The following is a 23174-nucleotide window of genomic DNA, read 5'->3' on the forward strand; positions in this document are numbered from 1 at the left end:
TCTTTTTCGGTTTACCTCTACTCTGGACTTCTACTCTGGACAGCCACACCGTATCCGTGTCGCCTGTCTTAAAGGTAATCAAGGAGCAATTAACTAGGAAGAGGGATAGCTTGGGTAGTTTGCAAGTGAAGGATCCAGGTTCGAGCCCCCTCCCAGTTACACTATATTAAAAGAAAAAAAAAAGGGAGCAATTAACTGACATTAGCTTCCAATCAAATTTTCAAGAGGAATAAATGGTTATGCTTGAATGATGAACTCAGTCTGATTCAACAAGTACTGGCGTGCACAAGCTCCAATCTACACACACACACACGCACACACATGTTGTTCAATATATTGTTCAAAATAGTTGGCGGAGCCTAGAAATAGTGAATATGCATGCATTTAGTAATTTCCCTACGTTAACCAGTACGTACCAATACGGAGAAGATTTGGAACAACAGTCGAAAAAGCGTTAAACCACTGGTAGAATGGGGTTGTTTGGTGAATGGGCATGAAAGGCAAGAATGAGGATCAAAGTTAAATAATACGCATCTCTTGCAGAATGAAAGATCATTATGAGAATCATTTAACCAGAACGAAAGATCTTGCAACCTATCCTTGATAGAATGAAATTTGTTCCACTTTCATATCAAACATATATATGCAATTGACTAAAATCAATACTCACAATGGAATATACAATCCTAATCAAGCACCCCTAATTACTTTTCTCCAAGACAAAACGGTTTATGTCACTCACTTCTCATTGTTGTCCCCTTGTGTTTGGAGAGAAAGTTGCCAAGTACAATTGAAATTCTGCTTTTAGAAATCAGTAAGTACTTCTAACTTCTTGGAACGAGAGGACAATGGATATCACATTAAACAGATAAAAATCTACAAATCAACACCTGTTATGTTATGTTTCTACCGCAATCGGCTACTATAAGTTCAACTACTACTGAATAAAAATCCTTCGAAGAATCAAGCAGCAGAAAAGTAAATGATTCAAATACAGGTAAAAGGCTGAACTTCGGGAAGGCAAAAGAGATGATCCAACTTAAACAATAGCTGGTGTGCTGACGACAATTAAGAGAATATAACAGATGGAGCTGCAATAATGATTCACATCTTTCAAAGAGTTTCATTGCACTAAGAGCTAGGCAAAAGTATGGTATATATATTTGATTTACAACTGCGAGTTACCTACTGCAGCAACTAGCAAAATGATGCACACTTCTCATATATATCATATTTAATAGGCATTTGTGATGCACATAAGATCTCGATCATTAAAGCCAAGAAGGGTAACAATGTACAGACCTGTCCCAAAGCAGAGCCTAGCCTTCATTACCACTAGATGAACAAAATTCGGCTAAGAATGCCAATGGGTAGTAGGTATAATACACAACAGAATAAGCAACTATAGAAGATGACAGCATGACGTGCTGCAGCTGATCTTGTAGAACAGTGCAACGTCACCAGCACCAAAATGTACACTTTGTACAGAAGATCTGCAAATTCACCAGCAACTAAAGTGAGAGCCTTCACTTAGTAGCCTACTACTAACAAAGACAAATTACCTAATAAGAATATAAGAAAAATCTTCTCCATATACTTCTTTCTTTTCAAAATTCACACACACATAGGCTGCCATTCTACAAAAACTCTCTCTCTTCATTTATGAAAAAAAAAAAATGCAAAATAAGCATGCAATAAAGCAGTCTAAGGACACTTAAAAACGAATGCTTTCTATGATGCCCAACATTTTCCCCTTGTTCTGGCTAATACTACTAACTAAATTGAATAACTCAGTTCTACCATATCAGATCATTGAACTGCATCAGGCCTTAACCCTAAAGAAGTTGCCCAAATATGAAGAACAATACAACCAATTACCTTTGTTCTGTGTTGTTCCAGTAGAATCACCTATAGGGAACTCTTTCACAAATATTGAAGCTGATATTGCTTAAGTGCCAAACCTCATAAACCCCCACCTATACACCCGAGCCAAAATGTGGATAAAGTAAAAAGAAACTTGGTAAAAAAGTATTGTCCAATACTAATTGAGCAGGATTGAAGAATAGCAACTGACTGCTTATAAAAATAGCTGCATACAAGGAAATCCTAGAAAACAGATAAGCAGAATACAACTGAATTTTTTATCAATAGCTTCACCTCCCTCGCTCCCATTTAACACGTTTCTCTGTAGAATAATCACATTTCCTACCATTTTAACTTTTCTCGTGCATTTATCCTATTTTCTGATAACAAAAGAGACATGAGCAAAAGATACATATACAAGACTAGCAAACAAAGAGAACAATGAAAATGTTAGAGGCACAGATTCTGACCTCAAAAGGACTTGCTGAACCTCCAATAAGATCTCTCCTGAATCCAAAATTCAATAAAGCCACACTTCTTATGTGGTGACCATCAGTTAAAGCACCCTTCTGAGACCACCTGTGGAGAGATGTTTGATGCAAGAAGTGTTCCACGGAAACCTTCTTCAAGCTTTTCAACGTCCATCTTCTCGTCAGAAAGCTCATCTGTAGAGAAAGTTACAGAATGCAGGAAAGGTTAATGGATTCTAAGCTAATGGCTGCATCGCTTGGCCACAAAAATATGATCATTACCTCAAAACACAGCACAATTTAGGAAAGCACAGCAAAATTCCACCCCAGTGAAAGAAGAAAAAAGTAAAAAAAGATAAAATGCCTGCTAACAACCTCCTTGATACAAATACCAAGTGTACTGTTAGTGCTGGGGTGCGTTATAATTTGTGTTGATTACAAATTTACACAAGTGGAAAACTATATTCAATCTGCTGCAGTTCGACTAGTTAGCAACATAAAATTTTTGCAACTCCAGAAGAATTGGATAGTGTATTCTTGTAGTTGTAGAAATTGACATTCCAAAAAAAAAAAGTATTCCAGTATTTCAGTAAAATCTGAAATTTAGTATTCCCAAGTCTTAATGCAGATGAAGATGGCCAAGTAGCTGTACTGGTAACATAGTAGGAAGTCAAGGCAGCACACCAGACATGAGGATAATAAATCAATGTAGAGGAAACCTTTTGATCACAATGGGCCTTTTCTCATTTGCTTGGGATAAATTAAAGCTGGTTAAGAATTCAAATAGTTAAAAAGCTGTATTAAAATTTGAAAGCATATTTTTGCTGAAAAGTTCAGAAAACTTGAGAGATTTTTCAAAGCAGCTCCCCCTCTATCAACTTTTTCAACTTTAAGCTCCAAGCAGAAGTCAATAAGCAAACAAATAATAACTTTTAGCTAAACAAACTAGAATCACCTAACTTCAAGAAACCAAAAGCAGACCATAAACTTTAGTATCTAAGTGACAACCAAATAAATTGACTGAATACAAATTGTTATTATCTTCATAGAGTTTGAGCACAACTCCAACTCAGTAATGGAATTTCGGTTCACATTTTACTTTTCTGGTCAATTAGAAATCTTATTGAGGTTTACTAAAATGTGAGATATTATCGTATAAATAATTTGGAAATTTTAGTATCAGTTCCGGAAACACTGCTGACTCCAATGCAATGACGTTAAAAATACGACGACTTCAATGCTGAGGCTAAATCTTCTTTGCAAAAGAAGTTGAATAATGTACACATTCCAGAAAAGACTGCCAAATATATTGCCTGTGGCAACAACACTGGCTGGAGGGGATAAGTAACCAATTAGAGGTCAGATTTAGGTGAAAGCAAAAAAGGAAGGAGAAGAGAAGAGAAAATAAGAACATGAAAAAAAAGAAACAAAAAGAAAAAATATTACTGGACTGGTAGTAGCTGGTCATCAAAGTTTTTATGGATGAAACTGGAAATTGCTTCCAGAAAATAATTACCAGAAGGATAAAAAAATGAAATAAAGAAAATGGGCTGGAAACATGCCCAGTCCTATAAATCCTTCTTCCAGTTGGGGCTGGAGTGTAGTGAGTTCTTGTAAGAATTCATCCAAGGGTCATAGAAATTACCTGCAATATCACGGTTCTCATGGATTTCCGAATCTGTTACCCACAGAATGTCTCCAGGAAAAATATTCAAGTCAGCAAGACATGCAGACTCCCCCTCAATTGTTCTGGAACCTTTATGAAGTATCTGATTCTCTTTAACTATCTGCAGATATTAACTTGGTTACAAAAAATTAAAAGCAATGGCATCAGTTAACAAAAAGTAAAGATGGGAATTGGGGGCGAGTTGTAAGATAAGTAGGAATAGGTCTCGTAGTTGCTTTTACATCATACATCATTGAGTTACTTGGAGGAACAAAAATGTCCCTCAAAAGTAATTAAAATTTTCAAATAAAAATTCAGCCAGACTTCCAGAGGATAACATTTATTTTTTCCCAGAAGATAACAAAGTATAGCCTCAAAAAGACAATAGAGAAAAAGCAAGACTATTGTTTGGACAGCTAAAACATGCATGAGATGAAGACTTGGACTCTCTCTCTCTCTCACAAACACACCCACACACACACAGAAAAAAAGGCGGAAAAGCAGTTAATACAAAATTATGTCAGAAAGAAGTTCTGCAATATATGCGTGTCTATCACCATGTTTACACATAAACATCCATCCATAAAAGCTACCAAAAATTGCATGGGTGGCTCATAATAAAGGAAATAACTAAAATAATATCATTGATATCAGCTGACAGTTTGATTTACCTTTACCAGCAACAGACCTTAACTGATGATAGCAAAAATAATATCTTCTATGGACTATAAAACTGGTTCTACTAAACTGTTAGAAATGGTTTTTACTTTGTGACACTAAAGGAGGTAACGTTGCAAGATGTGAGAATGGCAAAGTAAATGGAACAACTTGTGAAACCACGTATCTAAAAATGTGGTAAACCATTTTGGGGAAATAAGCATGATCACTTTTGCATATATAGCTCTCTACTGCTAGCTGCACCACTCGCTTGTGAGATTGCACTAATGATTAGATAAATAGGTAGGCATGACAGTTTCAATGGTCCTATGGTTATCTTAATTCTTTTCATCCATATGTATTTTACTTCCTTGGTGCAGCAAAACAAAATTCCTCTCCCTAGATATTCAAAATGGTGGAAAACAAGATGAGAAGACAACTTAGGATGGGATTTCAGTGAGCTACAGCATCTTATATCAAAGCCAACAACTTTTATTTTTTCAAGGCAGGGATAAGAAATAGAAAATACAATCCCACCCTTCAGTTTACTCTTTTCAAAGAGTAATATCACAAATTAAAAGGTCATAATAATCACAATCATTATCAGAATACGTCAGTTATTCCTAGATTCCTGAATTAGATTCTACAAGTGACCAACCTTCAGAAGGACTCGAGATCACAATGCAGAATTCTTTCAGCACATAAATTTCACTATTTAGATTTTACCAATAGTTTACTCAATCAAAGGGGCTAATGTCCATCATGGTTCAAATACCTATATGTCCAAGAAATTAAACACATCCAAGAACCAATGTACTCTCCGCTCTGTGAAAAAGAAACACACAAGTAACAGAAAAAAATATCCAGGAACCTTAATAAGCATTAGATTCTGCAGTATGCCAACTTTCTGAAACAGGAACATACAGGTGAGAGCATAGAAAAATATAAAGGAGTATAAGAAATTAAGATTTTGCCACATGGCATACCCCAAATGATTCCCATATCATCATCTTTAGCTGGTAGACTGTCGTGGACCCTGAAACACTCAACTTCTTAGAGTTTGTAGATGTTGACTTCCGGGAGCGCTTAGAGGTTCTTCGACTGGGATCCAAAACATTCCCTGATGCTTCTAAAATTGATTTTGGAGGTTCCTTGCCCCGAACAAAACAAACACATATCTCCTCATTGGAATAGTTTAGCTTTTGCATCAATTCACAGCTTTCCCTTTCGCCAATGCATTCTTCACATACCTAAAAACACATTATAAGAAATTTGATGAGGCACTAAACGAATGACTGAGTATACTTAGCATTTTTAGTTGTAAAAGATATTAAGAATCTGAGGACAGGAGAGTTAAAACTATAGAATAAGATGAGAAACAGAGGGCGATAGAATTTCTGCAATTCCCTTGGAGTGATTCAACTTAACATAAATTCATAAAATAATTAAAGCCAAAGAATCCTTAGGCATGCACAAACTTAATGCTTAAGGAAACTAAACAATGACATAAGATAGATGCCAAGGAAATTGAGGAACCAAAGTTTACCTCAACTGCCTACTGTTTTATTTTAGCAAGATGACCCACAACTCACCTATTTCATCATTTACAGAACTACAAAAGTTAACTTCAGTGCAACAATTCAGGCAGAATACAATAGTAATGCCAGTACATAGAGTCAACCTAAAATGCATCACGTGTATGCTTAATGAAAATCAAGAAAGGAAAAAAGTTGCACCAGTAGTAAGCATACAGGTTCTCCTGTTATGATGAAGAAAAAAAGACAAAGAACCCTGCTCCAAGAGTAAACCTGGCCAATTGAAAATATCAAAAGCACATACTTTGCCATAACAAATTGTCTACAAGGTCCAATAACTCTTTAGATGCCCATGAGAACTCATCAGGAGTTCATTACTCTACAAAACATTAATAAATTAAATTTCTATGTGCTACTTTAAAAATCATGATGATAAATTGCATAGGAAGAGTTTTTTCGTTTCTCCTGACATTCTCCATCTGTTCTCCTACAGAGAGTTGAGCTAGCCAGGAAAGGCAACAAAAGGCAGATAGGCTACACACGTATTGTTCCTTCACATGCAAAGTTCAATGCAAAAACAACATTTGTTGCAGTACAATCTGATCAAAGTTTCATCCAATAATGTGGGTACAACAAAAATTAGTTAAACAATCATACGTGCTGCAATCACCAGTTTTAACTAGGTGACATCGTATGATCCATTTCATTGCTGATGTTATCCTCATACAGATGAAATTCAGATCTGTTTCTACATCTGCTCGACTTGCAGAAGCAAAATTTTACAACATCTCCTTATTTGCCGATACCAACTAGGCTGAATAATTGACCTAACCAGAATGTTCATAATTTTCAATCTTTAGTGAAGAATTTGACCACTTGACATTGATGATGCCACCAAGCAACCAGATGTCATCTATGTTGACCTTTATGCTCAGACACCTTCGTTGTGGGCTCTCATACTAGCAGTCTTCACAATAAATTAATTATGCATATCTATCAATAAGGAGTTTTAAAGAGGGCTTGGATGATTGTGAACAATACAACCCAACAAAGCTGATGATAAAAAGTTGTGCTTTTGATGCAGGAGTATGTTAGAACAAAGATCTCGTTGAGTCTAGTTAGCCATTCTTTGTTGCCAATTCTTTTTTGTAGCTTTAGATATTCTTTTGTGTGGCCGGAGCACATGTGCTAGGCATGTGCCACAGTAAGGGTATTTTGATCTTTTGTCACTTTAGAGCAACAATATGTTCAGAGCCCTATAAGTATCCATTTTAGGTAATGCAGCCAGCAGTCTTTTATCTCAATTATAACATAAGATTTCTATCAGCTCTCTTGGGCTCTACAACATCTAGAAACTAACTTGCTTCCAATTTTTGTGCATTTCCTTCATCTATCTTCATCTATCCTAGCATTTTTGCGCTGTTAGCTAAAATCCCTTTTAGTTTTCTGCACCAGCTTTGTAAAAGGGCATGGAAGACTTACAACTAGCACTGTTCTTATTTATAACATGGTTGCAGCATACTAGTAATAATCAAACTGAATATTAGGGTAGGTCCGTTGCATTTGTCCAATATCTTCTGGTATGACATTTTTCAAGAGGAATTGCCCTGATATAAAAAACAGTTCCAGCAAAATATGGGGACAGGCATTAGCCTAATAATGTCAGACGGGTCCATTATCTGTCATTTTCTTTCTTTAGACAAGCAAAAAACTCAGGGAGTAAGTACACCTAGCTCTAAGGTCATCAACAAAAGGAAATCCATGAAGTATTTTAGCCTCTAACCAATGTAAGACTGGCAAGAGAGAGAGTAGCAATCAGAACAGTGAATAGAAATCTTTTGATAACACTTAGAGATTAGTTTCTCTATATAGCCAAACCATCTTTGTGTAACCTTGAGTCTAGCAAAATAATCAAAATAATTGGCTATACCAAGTTCAATATTTAAGGGAGATACATCATTTTCATATAATATCAGGCAGGAAATGCAATATACAAGACACTGCTACTCATGTACAATAACTTAATAAAAAAAAAAAAAACAATAGACAGCAACCTGAAGACAACAGATTCTGAGTACATCAAAGGACAAGTGACAATATAGTTGATGTAACAATCAATCTTTACCTCTGGAGTGGTCCTAATGATGGGCCTTCTGGACTCGCCATTAATTGCTTCATTATTCATGTAGATATGATCCTCAGAAATTGGCATTTCTTCACAAGATCCAAATAATTCCTCTTCCGAGCATATATTAGATGCTATTTCAGCTAAAATGCCTTTGGTCTCTACTCCACCCCAATCTTCACTGAATTGTTTCCAATCGTCTTCCGCAATGACTGTAAGTGCATCTGTCTAAAAAGAGATGAAAAAAGTAAAAGACTTCCCTATGACAACATTCCAGCATATTCTCAGCTTAATTCCAAGTATAGGCATTTGTTCTATTCACAGAGATTAGAAGTCAGAGCTTTTTGTCAGTCACAGCAATTATAGGTCATCAAACTATGAGAAATGCATATCTGACACACTTTTTTTAAACAGGGATTGACATAATGTTTGGAAAAACATATAAGGAGGTACAAGGTGCTACTAACAAATAATACTGTTTAAGGCACAAAATACAACCATAGGACACCAAAGTTAAAATAATTTTCCGGCAGTATTTTGAAGTTACAAAATCCCAAGAGTTATAGTTCCTATCACTGGATGCCACTAGAAAACAAACTTCTAGAAAAAGAAGAAATATCATGAGAAGGAAAAACTTCAATTAACCCGAATGAACTGACACAAAGTTAATCAGAAAAAAAAGTTTGAAGGTTGGTTATATTTGAACAAGAGAACAAAATCATCAGATGAATTTATCATATATTACGCTTATCATTCAAATGAGCAATAAAGACTGATGATTCTGATACTTACAGCTGGAGCCTTTTGGAGAATCACTCCACGCTTATAAATGACATCCGGAGGCCTTTCCAGAAGTTTTGAGTGCTGAATTAGAAAGAAACCATCAGGAGATACAAATTATGATGACCAGAAAATAACAAAGTGACCATCAAATACTTCGTACAAATAAGAAGCTTAATTCAATAATATTCCTATGTTAAATCTATATTCACGGTTTTATCTTGGATAATTTATATCCTGCTGTTGATAAGAAGATGAACACTGTATTCAAAAGCTTGAAACAGATTTTCTAGGTCATTCTCCTATCCTATTTGCTGGCCACATTTTCTTGTTTTCACCAAAAGACAATCAAAGAGTTGTTACAGATTGTAAACTTAAGTCCCTACCAATCCTAAGTTGAATCCACATCTTACAGTAATTAACTTTGTGAAAGGATATTCTGCTGTTGATAACAAATTCCATACCCATTCCAAAAGCTTGAGACAGATTTTCTAAAGTCATTCTCCTCTATCTATTTTGCTGGCCACATCCAGTAGCCCCCTCCCCCCTTCCACAAAATGAAAAAAAAAAAAAAAAGAAAACCAAAAGAATTCCACTATCAACAATTACCAAATTTGAAAAAAGCCCCTCTTTTTTTCCTTTATGAAAATGCTAGGTTCCAAACTTCCAATTGCATGGTGCTTATACAGACTGACCACTTAAAATTGGATCGCCTAAGTATCTTATGCTATAAATGAAGCCAGGGATAATTTTGAAAACCAGAAACCTTTCTAAGGCATCAGCATTTGTAAAACAACACAGGAATAAAGTGGAAATCATAAATGATCAGCCAATTACGTATACTACTATTGAGCAAGTTTCTGAGAACCTTCTCACACATCAGTGAATTAATAATGCTACACAAAGTTTCAGGTTCTGTTGCAGCATTATTCTTTCCAGTTGCATTAATGTAACTTCTCCATTTAGACAGCCATGAAGAGGGTAATAAGTAGTATCTACTGCATGGATTAATGCTAATACTCCTGTTCATGGCTAATCTCTCGTGACATTGCCGTTCTCTGAATTTAAACTCCCTGCAGCATATGAAGAAACCAGGTCAGCAACATGGAAGTTACATTCCAATTAGAACCAATTAAAAGGTGCATGATGACCTCAAGTTGTCCTCCAAAGTAGCGACTTCAGTAAGTTCAATACTACATTGTGCACAAGGCTCAGAATCTGAAGAAAAAGTTGAACAACCCTCAGAATCATCAGGCTTCACTGTCATAGCACTTTTATGTAAAAATTGCCAAAGAGCCTCAGGAACTAGCACACGCTTAGCACCAGTTGCTTGTTCAGGCAAAAGTCCACCATGTGGACACCTGATCGAAGCTGTAGGTCCTGCGTCACCTTCACAAGGAGAGTCAATTATTTTTCTGCGCACCCACTGATGCAACCTGCCACAGATGATCACTAATCACTAATCATGAACTGATAGCAAACTATGTAGAACAGAAGCACAGAAATGAGAATGGGTTGAATTTGGAACATGATAAAGGGATCAAAACCCTTTCTCAACTTGGTAAAATGTTTACCACACCAATGCAAATGTATAAAAAGAAACACACTATGATCATAAACTACAGATTGGTTGCACAAACAAACAATCCAAATTTATCAGCACTTGTCCTGGTTTCAAAAAGCCTTGAGGCATGCCATTTAAGAGAAACCATCAGGTATTACATGTACACTTGATATCTGTGTCAGCAGAAAAGGAAAGATAAGGCACGTCTGCTTTATGGGTATGTATCATGTGTGATATTCTCATATGTAGTCATACCAAGATTTAGATACAAAGTATAGCTCTCCATCCCGGCATTCCCCAGAAAGTGCTGCTTCAGCAATATCTCGCATCAACATCCTTTGATCTCTATAGTTATCCGCATTAGCCATGGTACGAGCAACTTCAAAGAGGCAATCTTTGCAGCAGTCATCCTTGCAAAGTGTTGGACCTCCATTATACTGTACTTACAAGCACCATGAAATGATCATAAGCATTAATACTCAGTTAAATGCCAGACAAATGCAAATTCAACATAGAAAATAACATGGTAGACGAAGGAATAAACCAGATTATATGCTGGAGAAATTCCCTAGTTACAGTACAATAACTCTTTTCAAGCACAATGCTAAATAAAAACATAAGCACATTCAGATTATCCGTCCACCAAGAGATCAAAAGCTAAAGTTTGTTTTGCTATTGGCTGTTGCAGATTACTAGCATGATACTGCATAACTCCATACGCCAAAAGCCAAGACAACGGTGAAAAGATCTTAAAGGTTATGCATACATAAACCAGACCTAACAATGGGCCAAATCATGGGTCACTTGTATTTGCATAAAATTCACAAATCTGACACTTGTATAGTGAGACTTGTGTCTATGAAAATTTCATCACTTTGACTGCACTGATAGTCCATCAGAATTATCTAAAATCCACAAAAGTCAAGCTAAATACAGTTGTATTTACATAAAGATGTTTACCTACATAAGTATGTGCATACACATATGGATACTTTCATATCTATGTATGCACACATATAAACATGCATACATAGCTAAGATTCTTTCAGGCTTTGGTTTATGTGTCGCACCGGTGATTCATTCCTTTATTCCATAAAGGAAAATGGTAATCTCTTCAGAGACAGTATAAATATTGGATTGCAAGATTATTCAATAGCCCGAAGCCTTAGGAATATAAACAGGGGTACCCAGTGGTATGGCAAACCCTTGTAAATTCAAAAAATAATAAGACTCGTGCAGTAGTGTATGAAAAACTCTACAAATAATCGTTCAAGTGTTCATATGAAATATTCGATCCCATTCGTTATGCTTTCAAGCACAACGTTTCACAATTGAAGTGTCTGGCTCAAAAGAGCGAACGAGGTATGAATACATATCTTATAGATTTAGAGATTTTGGTATGTGTACTATCACTATACACATTTCCCTTGACATAATTTTAGAAATTCAAGGGTGAGGGATAATTGTAATCTTTTCTTTTCTTTTTTTTTTTTCAGGAGGGATATTTGGAATCTTGAAGATGAAAAGTCAGCGGTATTACTGAAAAGATGATTATGTTCCCAGAAGCAATCATCTCACAGCAAAGGAAAGGTGAAAAATGTTAAAAAGTGCTTCCACAGAAAGCTCAAGATCAATCTAAAGTGGGATCAAGTTGACATCAGGCTGTAAAAGTTTACTTGAGCAAGCCTAACCAAACCTGCAGCTCGGTTTCCCTAGATTGCATACCATATTCTGACAGCTGAAAAATAAAGGATAAAGCAGATTACTGCAACCAAAAGCAACTGGCAAAAGAAGAAGTGAGATTCAGAGTACTTAACCAGAAAATCAAAAAAATTTGGCGTCCCATCTTTCAAAGGTTACAAGTGACTTGGCCATGATTGTCTTGAGTCTGTCATCCAAAATTATACCATGAAACAGGACTGCTGCAATGCTTCTATACTACTTCTAACAAGCACTAGTGGCATGAACAACATGAAAATGAGCCAAAAAGAACTATAGTTAAGTGCTCATAGTTGTAGCCTTGTTTTATCCACAACTATTGCCAATGGAGTCTAAGAAGGTAAATCCTTCTATCGGCTTCACAAAAATCCTCATCCTGAAACCAGTTAAGAATTTTCAATAAGATTTCATGGAAGACTGGTGTTCATGGAGTCAAATGTTGGACTGTCAAGGAAGGGAAATTATACAAAACTTCAGAACCAAATTAACTGATTTACTAAAAGTCAATGTATTGAATTACATATTCTGATCCTTGCAATTCTGTAGCTTTTAAAAGTGAAACGTGCTTCCTACAATTTGCAGGAATCTTATCTAAGTTGCCATTTGTTTGACAGACTATCTATTGAGTTGCAAAGGACTCACACATTTAATATGTTTTCGAGAAAAATCCATGTCATTACTACACATTCTATTAGAAAACACTATCACCAAGAACCATAAGCATAGATGCTGTGTGGCCTGAAAAACTCTCAGTTGCTCCACAGTAACATCTTCCATTTCCTTCAAGAAAATCTAAGCAAGCACAAGCGCAAAACAGCACAGTCCTTGTCACCACTTATAGTTAGACAGATTAGCCTCCCGATGCCAAAGACTACTCAGAAACCTTAATATTTTATTCATCTCCTCTTACATAACAAGAGTATCCAGGTGAAATACCTGAATTTGATATTCTTAATGAGGTAAGGACGATGGTTTTTAAATACCATATAAAGCACATCACTAACTGGTTTTATATGTGGAGATAACCAATACAAAAATATGAAAGTTCTCGAAAATTAGAAGTCCATAAGCCACACTACAATTCATCTGAAACTGTTAGTTCTGAGATACCAATTAGGGCCAACAAAAGAAGCAAAAGCTCAGTATCAAACAAGAAAAGTCATTCAAAGATCTCATTGATTTCCAGTATTTACATGCCTGACCCTTGGGATGTTGCGGCAACCAGGAAAAACTACAGGGATGACAACACTAATTGCCTATTCAGTATTTATGAAGAATTAAGTTAACCAAAATTAACCATCTCCAGGTACCGTCCTAACCAACCTGACATTTTCCATATAAAACTAAAGACGATTGCCCACTAGATTGCAGTATTAAAAGCAATACTTAACATCAAATACTCAATTGACACCAGCAAAATTCACGGCCTACCAACATAAACCTCAAATTCTATCAACTTCAAGGCATTCGGTTATATATTCTATTTAGTATACATTTCAGCATATTTTGCCTCATCATGCACATCCACAAATTTTAACTCCCACTCTAAATGGTATAGTCAACTAATCTTCTTTCCAGCCAGGAAAAAAAGACACAACCTGATATTATGTGCTTTAAATATCGAGATTTCGATGTTATTAACCAATTAAGTCATATTACACATACTTCAAGCAGTTAGTTAGACCAAGGTAAGCTACAACTAAAACATAAAATAAGAGATAATTCTGACAAAAGACTGAGAAGGTTATAGTATTTTCAACGTATGACATCAGAAAAGCAATCAGTCAACAAATTCATCCTACACCCTCCCAAAACCCCCTGTTCTCCAGTAAAGGGGACCAAATGTAGGCCAAACAGCTGGCTTACCACAGAAACCATGGGAGGTTTTACAAATTTGTTCAAACTTTTTAGAGAGCATAAATTTACTACTTTACCTTAGAGAATATCATGGTCCACGCTTCAGCGGACAACCGTTTCATGGAGCTGACTTTTGCAACAGAAACTTTTCCATGCACGCATTGGATAGGAGTATTGTCAATACTACTGCAAAACACACGAAAAATGAGAAATAAGGAGCTACAGAGGCTAGCAGAAGTCCACATTTCTTTATGAGAGCTAAATCTTTTTAAGGTCTTTCAAGAAAAAATAATGCAACTGCCACACATCTTTCACTTGAGAAATTTACATCTTGTCATGAAGAATGGTGCAGCACATATTCCTCATGATTGGAAAGATCCACAATACAAAAGTACAAATAAAAAATTTAAACAATTTTCAAATGTAAAAACAGAAACAAAAGTTATTACCAACACACAAACTTACGATGAGACAATGCTGTCAGCCCAGTGACGAAGCCATTCAGAAGAAATCCAGAAGTATTGCTTATCGAGTGATTGAGCAGCAGCTTCAGAAAGAATTGATCGCACCTCCTGTCGACGCTCCGTTATGCGGTTAATCTCACATTCCTTCTTTAATTTGTACTCTTTGCAGGAATTAACATATTCCGCATTAAATAGTTCTACCTCTTCGGAAAGATGAGGGGGAAGAGGACTATTGAGTTGTGCTGCAGAAATGTTAGTAACTGTTTCCAATTTTTGGCCATCAGAGTTATCATGCCAATCACTGCTATTCTTTGAGCTCCTCAGGACATACATCAACATATATGCATCAGAGGATGAGAAAGATTTTACATGATTGTTACTACTAGAATCTGAATTTGACTGAGCTGTATCCGTATCATGTCCATCCTTAACATCTGTTTTTCCATAAGATGAAAACTCAACTGGCTCAGCTGGTGAAGACTTGGCGGCAGAATTTGAAGAATTTCCACCAAATGGTTGTTGACCTAAATTTGAGACCAGTTCATCGTCAAATTCCCACCATTGCTCCGTGCTCTCATCCTTAATGTGGGCTATATAATGACCACTATTTACAGCAGCACCTTTGTGGATTAATACAGCTGACAAATCATACAATAATTCTGATTGCGAACCCTCAGATAACCTACATGCCATATTCAATTGCCCAGGGAAACAAAATGCAGATGTAATCTTTTTCTTCGTTGTAGTCTGCAAAGTTAACAGAAGAGCAGCATCCATGAAAAATATACCAAAACTGAGTCACTTCCCATCGTAACTTAAAACTGTTTTCATGTGCAAGAGTACTACTTTTCCATTAACTTTATTGAAACTACAGGTCTGCCAAACAAGAATAATGGCCATAAAACATTTACATCCTTTGACAGATCTTACAGACTAATTTGGTCCAGCAAGAAGGATCCCAAACACCTAGCAATCCCGCTCTCTCTCTCCTTTCTGAATTTTTTTTTGTGTGCGTGTGTTTATGTGTGTTAGTTGAGGTGGTAGAGGTGCTTGCATTTTTTCCAAAAAAAGAGAAATCATCTACATAACTAGTGAATACAGCACCCCAACATATATTTGAGAAGCTACAGAATGAGGTAGAGAAAAGGATACGGGCCAGAGCAAAGAGAACTCATAATGAAAATTTCAAGATAACAGTTAGACAAATAACATATGGAATCTAAAATTAAGACTTCCAAATTGCTCGAGCATTGACTTCAAATACCTTCAAAGATTAGAATCCTATTTTGTTGCTTGGAAAAGGTGTCTTTAAGAGTCTAAATGTTTCATAAATACAGTTTCAGAAATCTTAGTCTTTCTAGATATTTAGTAGCAAATGATAGTAAAGCTATTTCACAGGAATTTTCCTGCTTTCAGTATTTAATGTTGTCTTAAAAGTTAAATTTGGAATCCTTCTCTGAACTGGATCTAGGATTAGTAATACAAGAGGAATCCCATCCTTCTTATAGTAATTGATAAAACCTTGTCAAGGTAGGAAAAATACTGTACTTCACTTTCAAAGAGATTTCTATACAGATTTCAGCATAATAAAACTTCTGCAGACATTAAAGCTTCTTAAAAATTGTGTCACAATAATGCTTTGGATGTGATATCTAAAAATTTCCAGGAGTTATTCCTTGAGTTTCCTTGTCTGGTCCAATCTCTGTTTCCAGTTTATAGCAGATTTGCCATTCTTAAGTCCTTTTTACCATTTAATTGTAGCTTTCAGCTCTTTCCAATTCAGAAGAATTTCCCTAAAATCTTATTGGCCTACCAGTAGGTTTGTACTGCCTCAAATAGTTTAAGAGTGTGATTCAACAAATAAGTTGTTCTAAATGCATTACAGCTATGAAATTAAACACAAAGCACGAAATTTTTTCGCATTAGATATCAAATAAAAGAAACAAAATGTGGAAAGTAACTCAAATTTTTTCGTACATTTGGGAGGAAAACACAACGCTTGAGCTGGAAATTCAGGACAGCAGGCAGTGATCGAAGCTTAATGCTACGAGTAGCATTAACCCGAGTTGCACACGAACAACAGTAGTATTGGTTGTCTCCTTGAAGCTCCTCAATGCTAAGGTAATCATCTAAACTCTCATCTAAAGTCTTCAATCCCTTCACATTCAATTCCAACTCATAGAAGTCCTCTATTTTTGCTGAAGCTTCAGATTCCTTCCCACATTTTGAGCAACTACAGAAGAAACAAAATTAGCAACCCCCTAATGGAGCAAGGCTTCCTTAGCAGAAGGGATGAATCACAAGGTACTTAACAGGCAAAAGGAAACATTCAAAGCATACAGCTTGTATGCTCCTAATCTGCCAGAAATATTGGGCTCCGTTGGGGTTGCTCTTATGAGAAAAATTTTCTTTTTCAGAAACCAAAACACGGATTGTTTAAATCTTTTTTCTACCACCAACTTTCTCAAACAATGGCCAAAAACCTCTGAGACAATTACTCCCTCTTTCGTAAAAGTAACATATATACCCCACTTCCAACAAAATATTACGGTTACTATTATTTGAAATCCTCTTCCAAGAAAATATATCTTTACAATTATGTAGCCAAAAGGAGCAAATGGTCAACCATTTACTCTTGAAATCTACTCAACAATAATTACGAAAACAATGAAAAGGAAACACTAGTGAGGGCATGTAGCATATATGGAAGCCTGATATGAGGGCAACCATCCTGAATAGGAGACAGAACACCTAAAAAGACACAAATGGCAACAAAGCTATTTTCATGTTGTGATATTGCAATATAATGTGTAATGAATGAGTTCAAGTTGGTATATAATTAACAATGAAGAAAATGAAACTTCCTTTCACACAAAAATATCTTGCTAGTCCTCAAACCTGATCCAAAGTTAATCAGAAAAAACATAGTTGCATGCACAAGAGCTAAAAATCTCAACTTCAAAACAGTTAGAATAGGTAATTGACCTCCCTGCCAGAATTCTAAGGTTTCTTATTTTCACACCCAATTTTAACTTAGAAACTACCCTTCCCTATCTAACATACAAGAGTAAACTTGAAAGTACAAAAATATCTCGCATGAGACACATGAAACCTTAAAAGGTCACTGGAAATTTGGAAAAACGGAGTGTGGGTTTTCCAGTTTCAACAACAAGAGTGAAGATCTAGGTAGCTACACCAGATCCAGGGAAGGTAGAAGTAGTTTCCCATTCATTAAATGTTTCAGGTCTTATTGTAGTACTTGCTCTTCACAGGTAGTGAAGATCTAGGTAGTGACACCAAATACTAAGATCTACAGAAAAAAGCAACAAAAATAACTCACTAATGACCACAGATTCAACAGGACAACCAGAAAATCCATGGCTCAGAATTGATAAAAAATGTTTTATCTTGCAGGTCAGTCTGCATGCAAGAGAAAGAGAACCTGGCTCCAGGAAGAATTCATCAGACTTGCATGTGTTAAGCATATAGCTTGTACTCTATTCATTTTGCCACCCTGTCCACCCCAAACATCTAGTAAAAAGAACCCGGCCCCCAACTGGAGCTCCCTTTCTTGTTCTCGGAATCAACCACAACTCCCCTATCACATTCAACTGCTACATATATAAATATGATATATCTGGATGAAGGAACCGAATTCTAAGACTTGACAACAGAAAGCATGACAAAGACTCCAGGAAGACTTCGTTAGACTTGCATGTGTTAAGCATATAGCTTGTACTCTATTCATTTTGCCACCCTGTCCAGCCCAAACATCCAGTAAAAAAGAACGGCCCCCCAACCACAGATCCCTTTCTTGTTCTCACAATCAACCACAACTCGCTGAAAACATTCAACTACTACAGATATTTTAAGTGGAATTCTTGGTCATATGCCAAAAGAAAATCCAAACATGGAGAATTAGTTTCCACTTATCCCATAAACGAACAAGCCCTTAGAGTAGCTAGATTGTTTGCAGAGTTAAACAAATTGAGAAGCTTTATATGCCTCCTACATCAAGCATTATCCTCTAGACTATGGAGATAATTTATCTTCTGATTTTTAGGTCCCTACATATTTTCTGGTACAGAGAACAGAGTCTTATACTATACTACAAAAATCAAAACCCTGTTGAAGCATGTTTTCATTTCATCCAAGTGAAAACAGCAGTTGTTAAAACTCGATTTAATCCTAAAATCATAAATTTCAGCAGTAGACAAGAGAACGGAAGAAAAAACCAGTCCCATTTGCACTGAAGCTCTGATTTGATCCTACGTCTTACATATATGCTCTATTTTTCCTGATCTGTGCAAATCCAATAAACCATACAAACAATTATCATAAAATTCCACATCTTTTTAATTTATTTTTTACTATGACCATTGGATCTTAAGCCAATCTGCAAAAACACCTCAAATAATTTCAGGCAGGACACTGTAATTCTAAACCTTGGTTACCTTGTAGAGTTAACATCCACTATATGGTGCTCTATCTATCTCATTTACTAAAGTTTGATGTATAAAGATTCATTACTTTACACAATATAGGTGAACAAGCTCAGATGTCAATCCACAATCTCTTGGTTTCTCTTCTATGACTTATTCAATCAACCATGGATCAGCACCATCCTCATTAATACAACAATGAAGATAAAGTTTTGCTTGTAAATCAACAGTTCAATCTTGATAAAATGAGACACTGCATCTACAGTATCACAGTCTTGGGAACCTTTTCAATACAAAATTCTTCCAATGAAAGAGATTATTATATTCATACACTTTTACTGGTACCACAGAATAGAAAGAACATGATAGAAATACGGTTTCAGATAAACTCAAAAGATTCACCAGGTAGCCATATTGGTGATGAAGAGATTTTGAAGTATAAATAAACCATATATATTGTTGTTATGTAAGGAACAATTAATCTCACTTACGTTGTAACATGTGATACACCTCCTCGGAAAAGGTCTTGAACTATTGTTCTCGACTTCAAAACTTTAGATTGGCTCAAACATCTCTCAAGGAGAGAAAAAAGTAGGGTAAGGAACTCGTGACTGTCTTGCTGAACACCATTATCTAGCTCCAGTGTCTGAATAAATGGAGCTGAATCAACAAAAGCCATCTTACTGGAATGCAGCTGTGCAAAAAGTCGTGCAAGCCGATCTAAAACAGGTTGTTGTCTTAAAACTTCTGGTTCCACAGAGAAAACACCTTCTCTAAATGACCTATTCATGTAAAGGCACTGGAGTATACTATTAGCATAGCAGGTTGCGCCCAGATTTGTGAGGCCAGCAGGTGAATCAGAGGATAAACGGAGGTCCTTAGATGGGTCAGGACCAAGAGAATGGACGATCTCCGATGTCTTCTGCCACAACCCGGATTTTCGACTTCCACTAGGTGGTGGGATCAATCCACAAAAGCAATTGGGATTATCCTTTGTATTCACACGACATCCTTGACAGATAGGTTTCCACACCATGTATAGTTGGTTTATGTCATCTTCAGTAACTTGCCCTGTAGAAAGAATTCTCCTAGAGCCCAAACAAAAAGCAATTAGGACAACAGAAATCTCAATATAATTAGGTATGATATGATAATAAATCTACATCATATGTCATTTTTCTTCATATTCGTTTCTATTGTCACCCAGCAAGACAGAAACCATCCATCTTTTAGAATTCTGGTCCTTGGAAAAAAAAAATCAGCAACAACCGTCTCGAAAGCACAACATTTTTGGCTCAACAGAAATGTACAACGCTAGAACAAATATCCTGAATGTAATACAAGAGCCCATTTGGCACCATGGTACCATGTTTCCAGAAATAATTCTAACTCACAAGTAACATTAGAATCCCAGGCCAAACTAAGTGAATTGCTTGTTCTTGTCTGCCCTGCTGTTTATCACTGCAGTATACTGATTTTGTTGTCAGTGCCCTTTTTCTTAGCTCATGACACCATAGAACAAGCACAGTATCCCCACCATGTCTAACAAAATTAATTCATCTATCAGGAGTAGGAAATACTGAATTACTACCTGTAAGGTAATCACATTTCTTCTGGAAATTCTGCCAAAATGTTGACTAGGACTAGTAGAAAAAACCTAAATGTTCAGTAGCCTTCCATAGTAATAAAAGACATCACCGTTTTTTTTGTCTTTTTTTTGCATCTATGTGTTTTCAGTAAAGTGAACTGGAGGATTTAAAAGCAAACAAAGACTCTGGCTAATCCCTATCTCAAATCTTTTCCTCCTACTTAGACCCAGCTAATCAAAAAACCTTCTTCTCCCCGCTGAAATCAACACCCTCTAGCTTATCCACCGGAAATCCCTTAACTAGATATTGATGCTAACTTTTTCAAATTTGAAGAGTGCAATTACTAGAGTAAAGAGTGAATTTTACGTTGTCTGATTATAAGCTTCAACGAAAAGTAACAGTTTCTCTATGCGCTTGACACATTATAAACTGATTTTAGAACCATCTGTATTTACACAACGAAAATTTTACTCAAAAATCATCCTTGATGAACAATGTTACCAATCTTGTCCAGTCTCCTTAGCATTGCAGGCATGGTAAACAGAAGAAAATTATTTCGGGTGGCTGTTAACCACTCATTGCATGATGGTGGTCCTCAGACTTTTCGACAAGCAATTGTCTCTTAAGTTTTCAGAAATGTAGAACATAACAAGTTCAATGTCAACAACTAGTTGTCTAATTTGACATTGCGGCATAGTTCTCCAAGAAAAAGTCCTTCCTTGGTTATCTTTGGAACCTCCTATGATTGTTCAACATGCTGGATGATGAAGTTTTCCAAGCAAGTGAAATTCCAGGAAATAAGCTCTACATCATGTTAACTTAAAATGATGTCAAGAAAAATATTCCATTTCTCGATCTTTTTTCTCTTTCCTTCTCACCAGTAAGCTTCCGAGATGGTAAAATTTCTTGCTTCCAAAAGAAGACATGATATACTTTTTATGTGCTAACTGTCTCCGCTCCCCACCATGTATAGTCTACATATAGCCACTAAACTACATTTTCAACATAATACCACCTTCCGAGAGGAAACCGAGAATGCTAAGTCTCTAAGAGCAATGGAAATGTTTTTATGTCTAATGGAAATCAAAAACAACAAATTTATTTCTTTAAGTCGAAAAAATTTTGGCATTTCGTTGAGCTAAAATAAATTCAACCCTTTACAGCCTAGACATAGCAAACAAACACGAAAATTTAGCTCACATTTAGAATTCAACCAAGAAAAGAATTTTTTTTTACAGTTGCTTTCCACTAAATTCTGCTCCAAAAATCATCCAAACCAATGGAGCAAAAAAATGAAAAATAACCAAATAATACACTGAATAAACATGTAAAGATGATAAAAATCCAAAAAAAAAAAATTTCCAAGATTAAAAAACAAAAACAAAATTCACCTGAAAGTTTCAGCTGTGGCTTCAGCATTATCGTCATTTCTGCTCCGCTTATTTTTGCTGCGCGTCGTCGGTCGATTATTCCCCATCCTTAGAAGTCAAAAAAATTTTAAACAAAAAATCATGAAAAACTCCATCAATTTTACTAACTTGATTTTCAATTCAACTGCCTCTGATCAAAAACCACAGTTCAATCCGAAATAAAATTCATAGCTAAATAAACGATCGAAGGCGAAATTCAGCACGAAATTCATGTGTGGTGCGTGAGTGTGTGAGAGAGAAAGGGAGAAATTTCGTACCTTTTTGCTGTGACTTTTGAAGACTTATTTAGGGTTTTTTAAATTGATTTTTGGTCTTTTGATTTTCTTTTTCTTTTTTTCTAATTTTTTAATTTATTTTTTGGGCCTTCGGATTTTCCCTCTTATTTGGGTTGTCAGAGTTCAATAGCGAGGGAAAGTGCAATCGAGGGGACAGCCTGAAAGGAGTAGATTTTATTTATAGCACCTGGGGCAGAATCTGATGTTATGATAACTACAGGTGAATTTGTGGCAAATAGAAATGCATCCACTCATTTTCAACCACGTGGTTGTTTTAATTTTTAACCTCTTATGCTTTATTCTTGACTTTTTTAGTAAGGGAAAGTAATTAATTCCGGCATAATGACTATGCCAGAAAAGTGTAAAATAGAAGACAAGAAATTGGTTACACTCCATATTCTTCTTATCTTTTTCCCTACTCCCTCTATTACATGAATTTCACGTCACTTGTTCGAGTGTCGTAAAAAAAAATTATAATTTTCACTCGCGTTGTTAGTAATTGTGTTTGAATTACTGAATTATTTCACATAATATTTTGCTTGTATCATAAACATATTTTCTAATTCATCTCTTTATATTTCGAACTATCTTTTTATCTCATATACATCACATCACAAGAAGTGCTACACTAATTATTTCAAATAATATTTTAAATAATACTCTATCCAACACACTCAGTTTTATTAATAGATCGATCGGATAACGCAACCTCATAGCCAGTTAGAGGAGGGTGAGTAT

General features: G+C 35.9%; 1 protein-coding gene across 3 annotated transcripts; it reads right to left on the reverse strand.

The window, feature by feature from the left end:
* Window positions 1–1092: 1092 nt before the first annotated feature.
* Window positions 1093–22591, reverse strand: LOC113698540 (ubiquitin carboxyl-terminal hydrolase 26). Of its 3 annotated transcripts, XM_027218405.2 has the most exons (16): window positions 22419–22591; window positions 22123–22209; window positions 19634–20230; window positions 16678–16933; window positions 14702–15447; window positions 14314–14422; window positions 10916–11097; window positions 10248–10532; window positions 9965–10169; window positions 9109–9180; window positions 8317–8544; window positions 5643–5906; window positions 3979–4120; window positions 2334–2528; window positions 1879–1976; window positions 1093–1493 (listed from the first exon to the last, which is right to left on the reverse strand). In XM_027218405.2, exons 2-14 carry the CDS (start codon window positions 22206–22208, stop codon window positions 2416–2418), a joined length of 3285 nt encoding a protein of 1094 aa, XP_027074206.1. In that variant the 5' UTR covers window position 22209; window positions 22419–22591; the 3' UTR covers window positions 1093–1493; window positions 1879–1976; window positions 2334–2415. The 3 variants fall into 3 exon arrangements, with proteins under 3 accessions (XP_027074206.1, XP_071914232.1, XP_027074204.1); XM_072058131.1 differs by lacking the exon at window positions 1879–1976 and having other exon boundaries at window positions 14314–14419; XM_027218403.2 differs by lacking the exon at window positions 1879–1976.
* Window positions 22592–23174: the final 583 nt, after the last annotated feature.

Source organism: Coffea arabica, chromosome 7c (assembly GCF_036785885.1).
Source record: "Coffea arabica cultivar ET-39 chromosome 7c, Coffea Arabica ET-39 HiFi, whole genome shotgun sequence".
In the NCBI taxonomy this organism is placed as follows: Eukaryota; Viridiplantae; Streptophyta; class Magnoliopsida; order Gentianales; family Rubiaceae; genus Coffea; species Coffea arabica.

What these genes read in the sequence shown, in the direction of transcription:
- LOC113698540 (XM_027218403.2), bottom strand. Translation starts at nt 22,208, where the DNA reads ATGGGGAATAATCGACCGACGACGCGCAGCAAAAATAAGCGGAGCAGA. An exon ending in GTTGTGTTTTCCTCCCAAAT is followed by an intron (nt 15,448 to 16,677) that starts GTACGAAAAAAT and finishes TTAACTTTGCAG; the next exon opens with ACTACAACGAAGAAAAAGAT. An exon ending in TGAGAACCGTGATATTGCAG is followed by an intron (nt 2,529 to 3,978) that starts GTAATTTCTATG and finishes CTTTCTCTACAG; the next exon opens with ATGAGCTTTCTGACGAGAAG.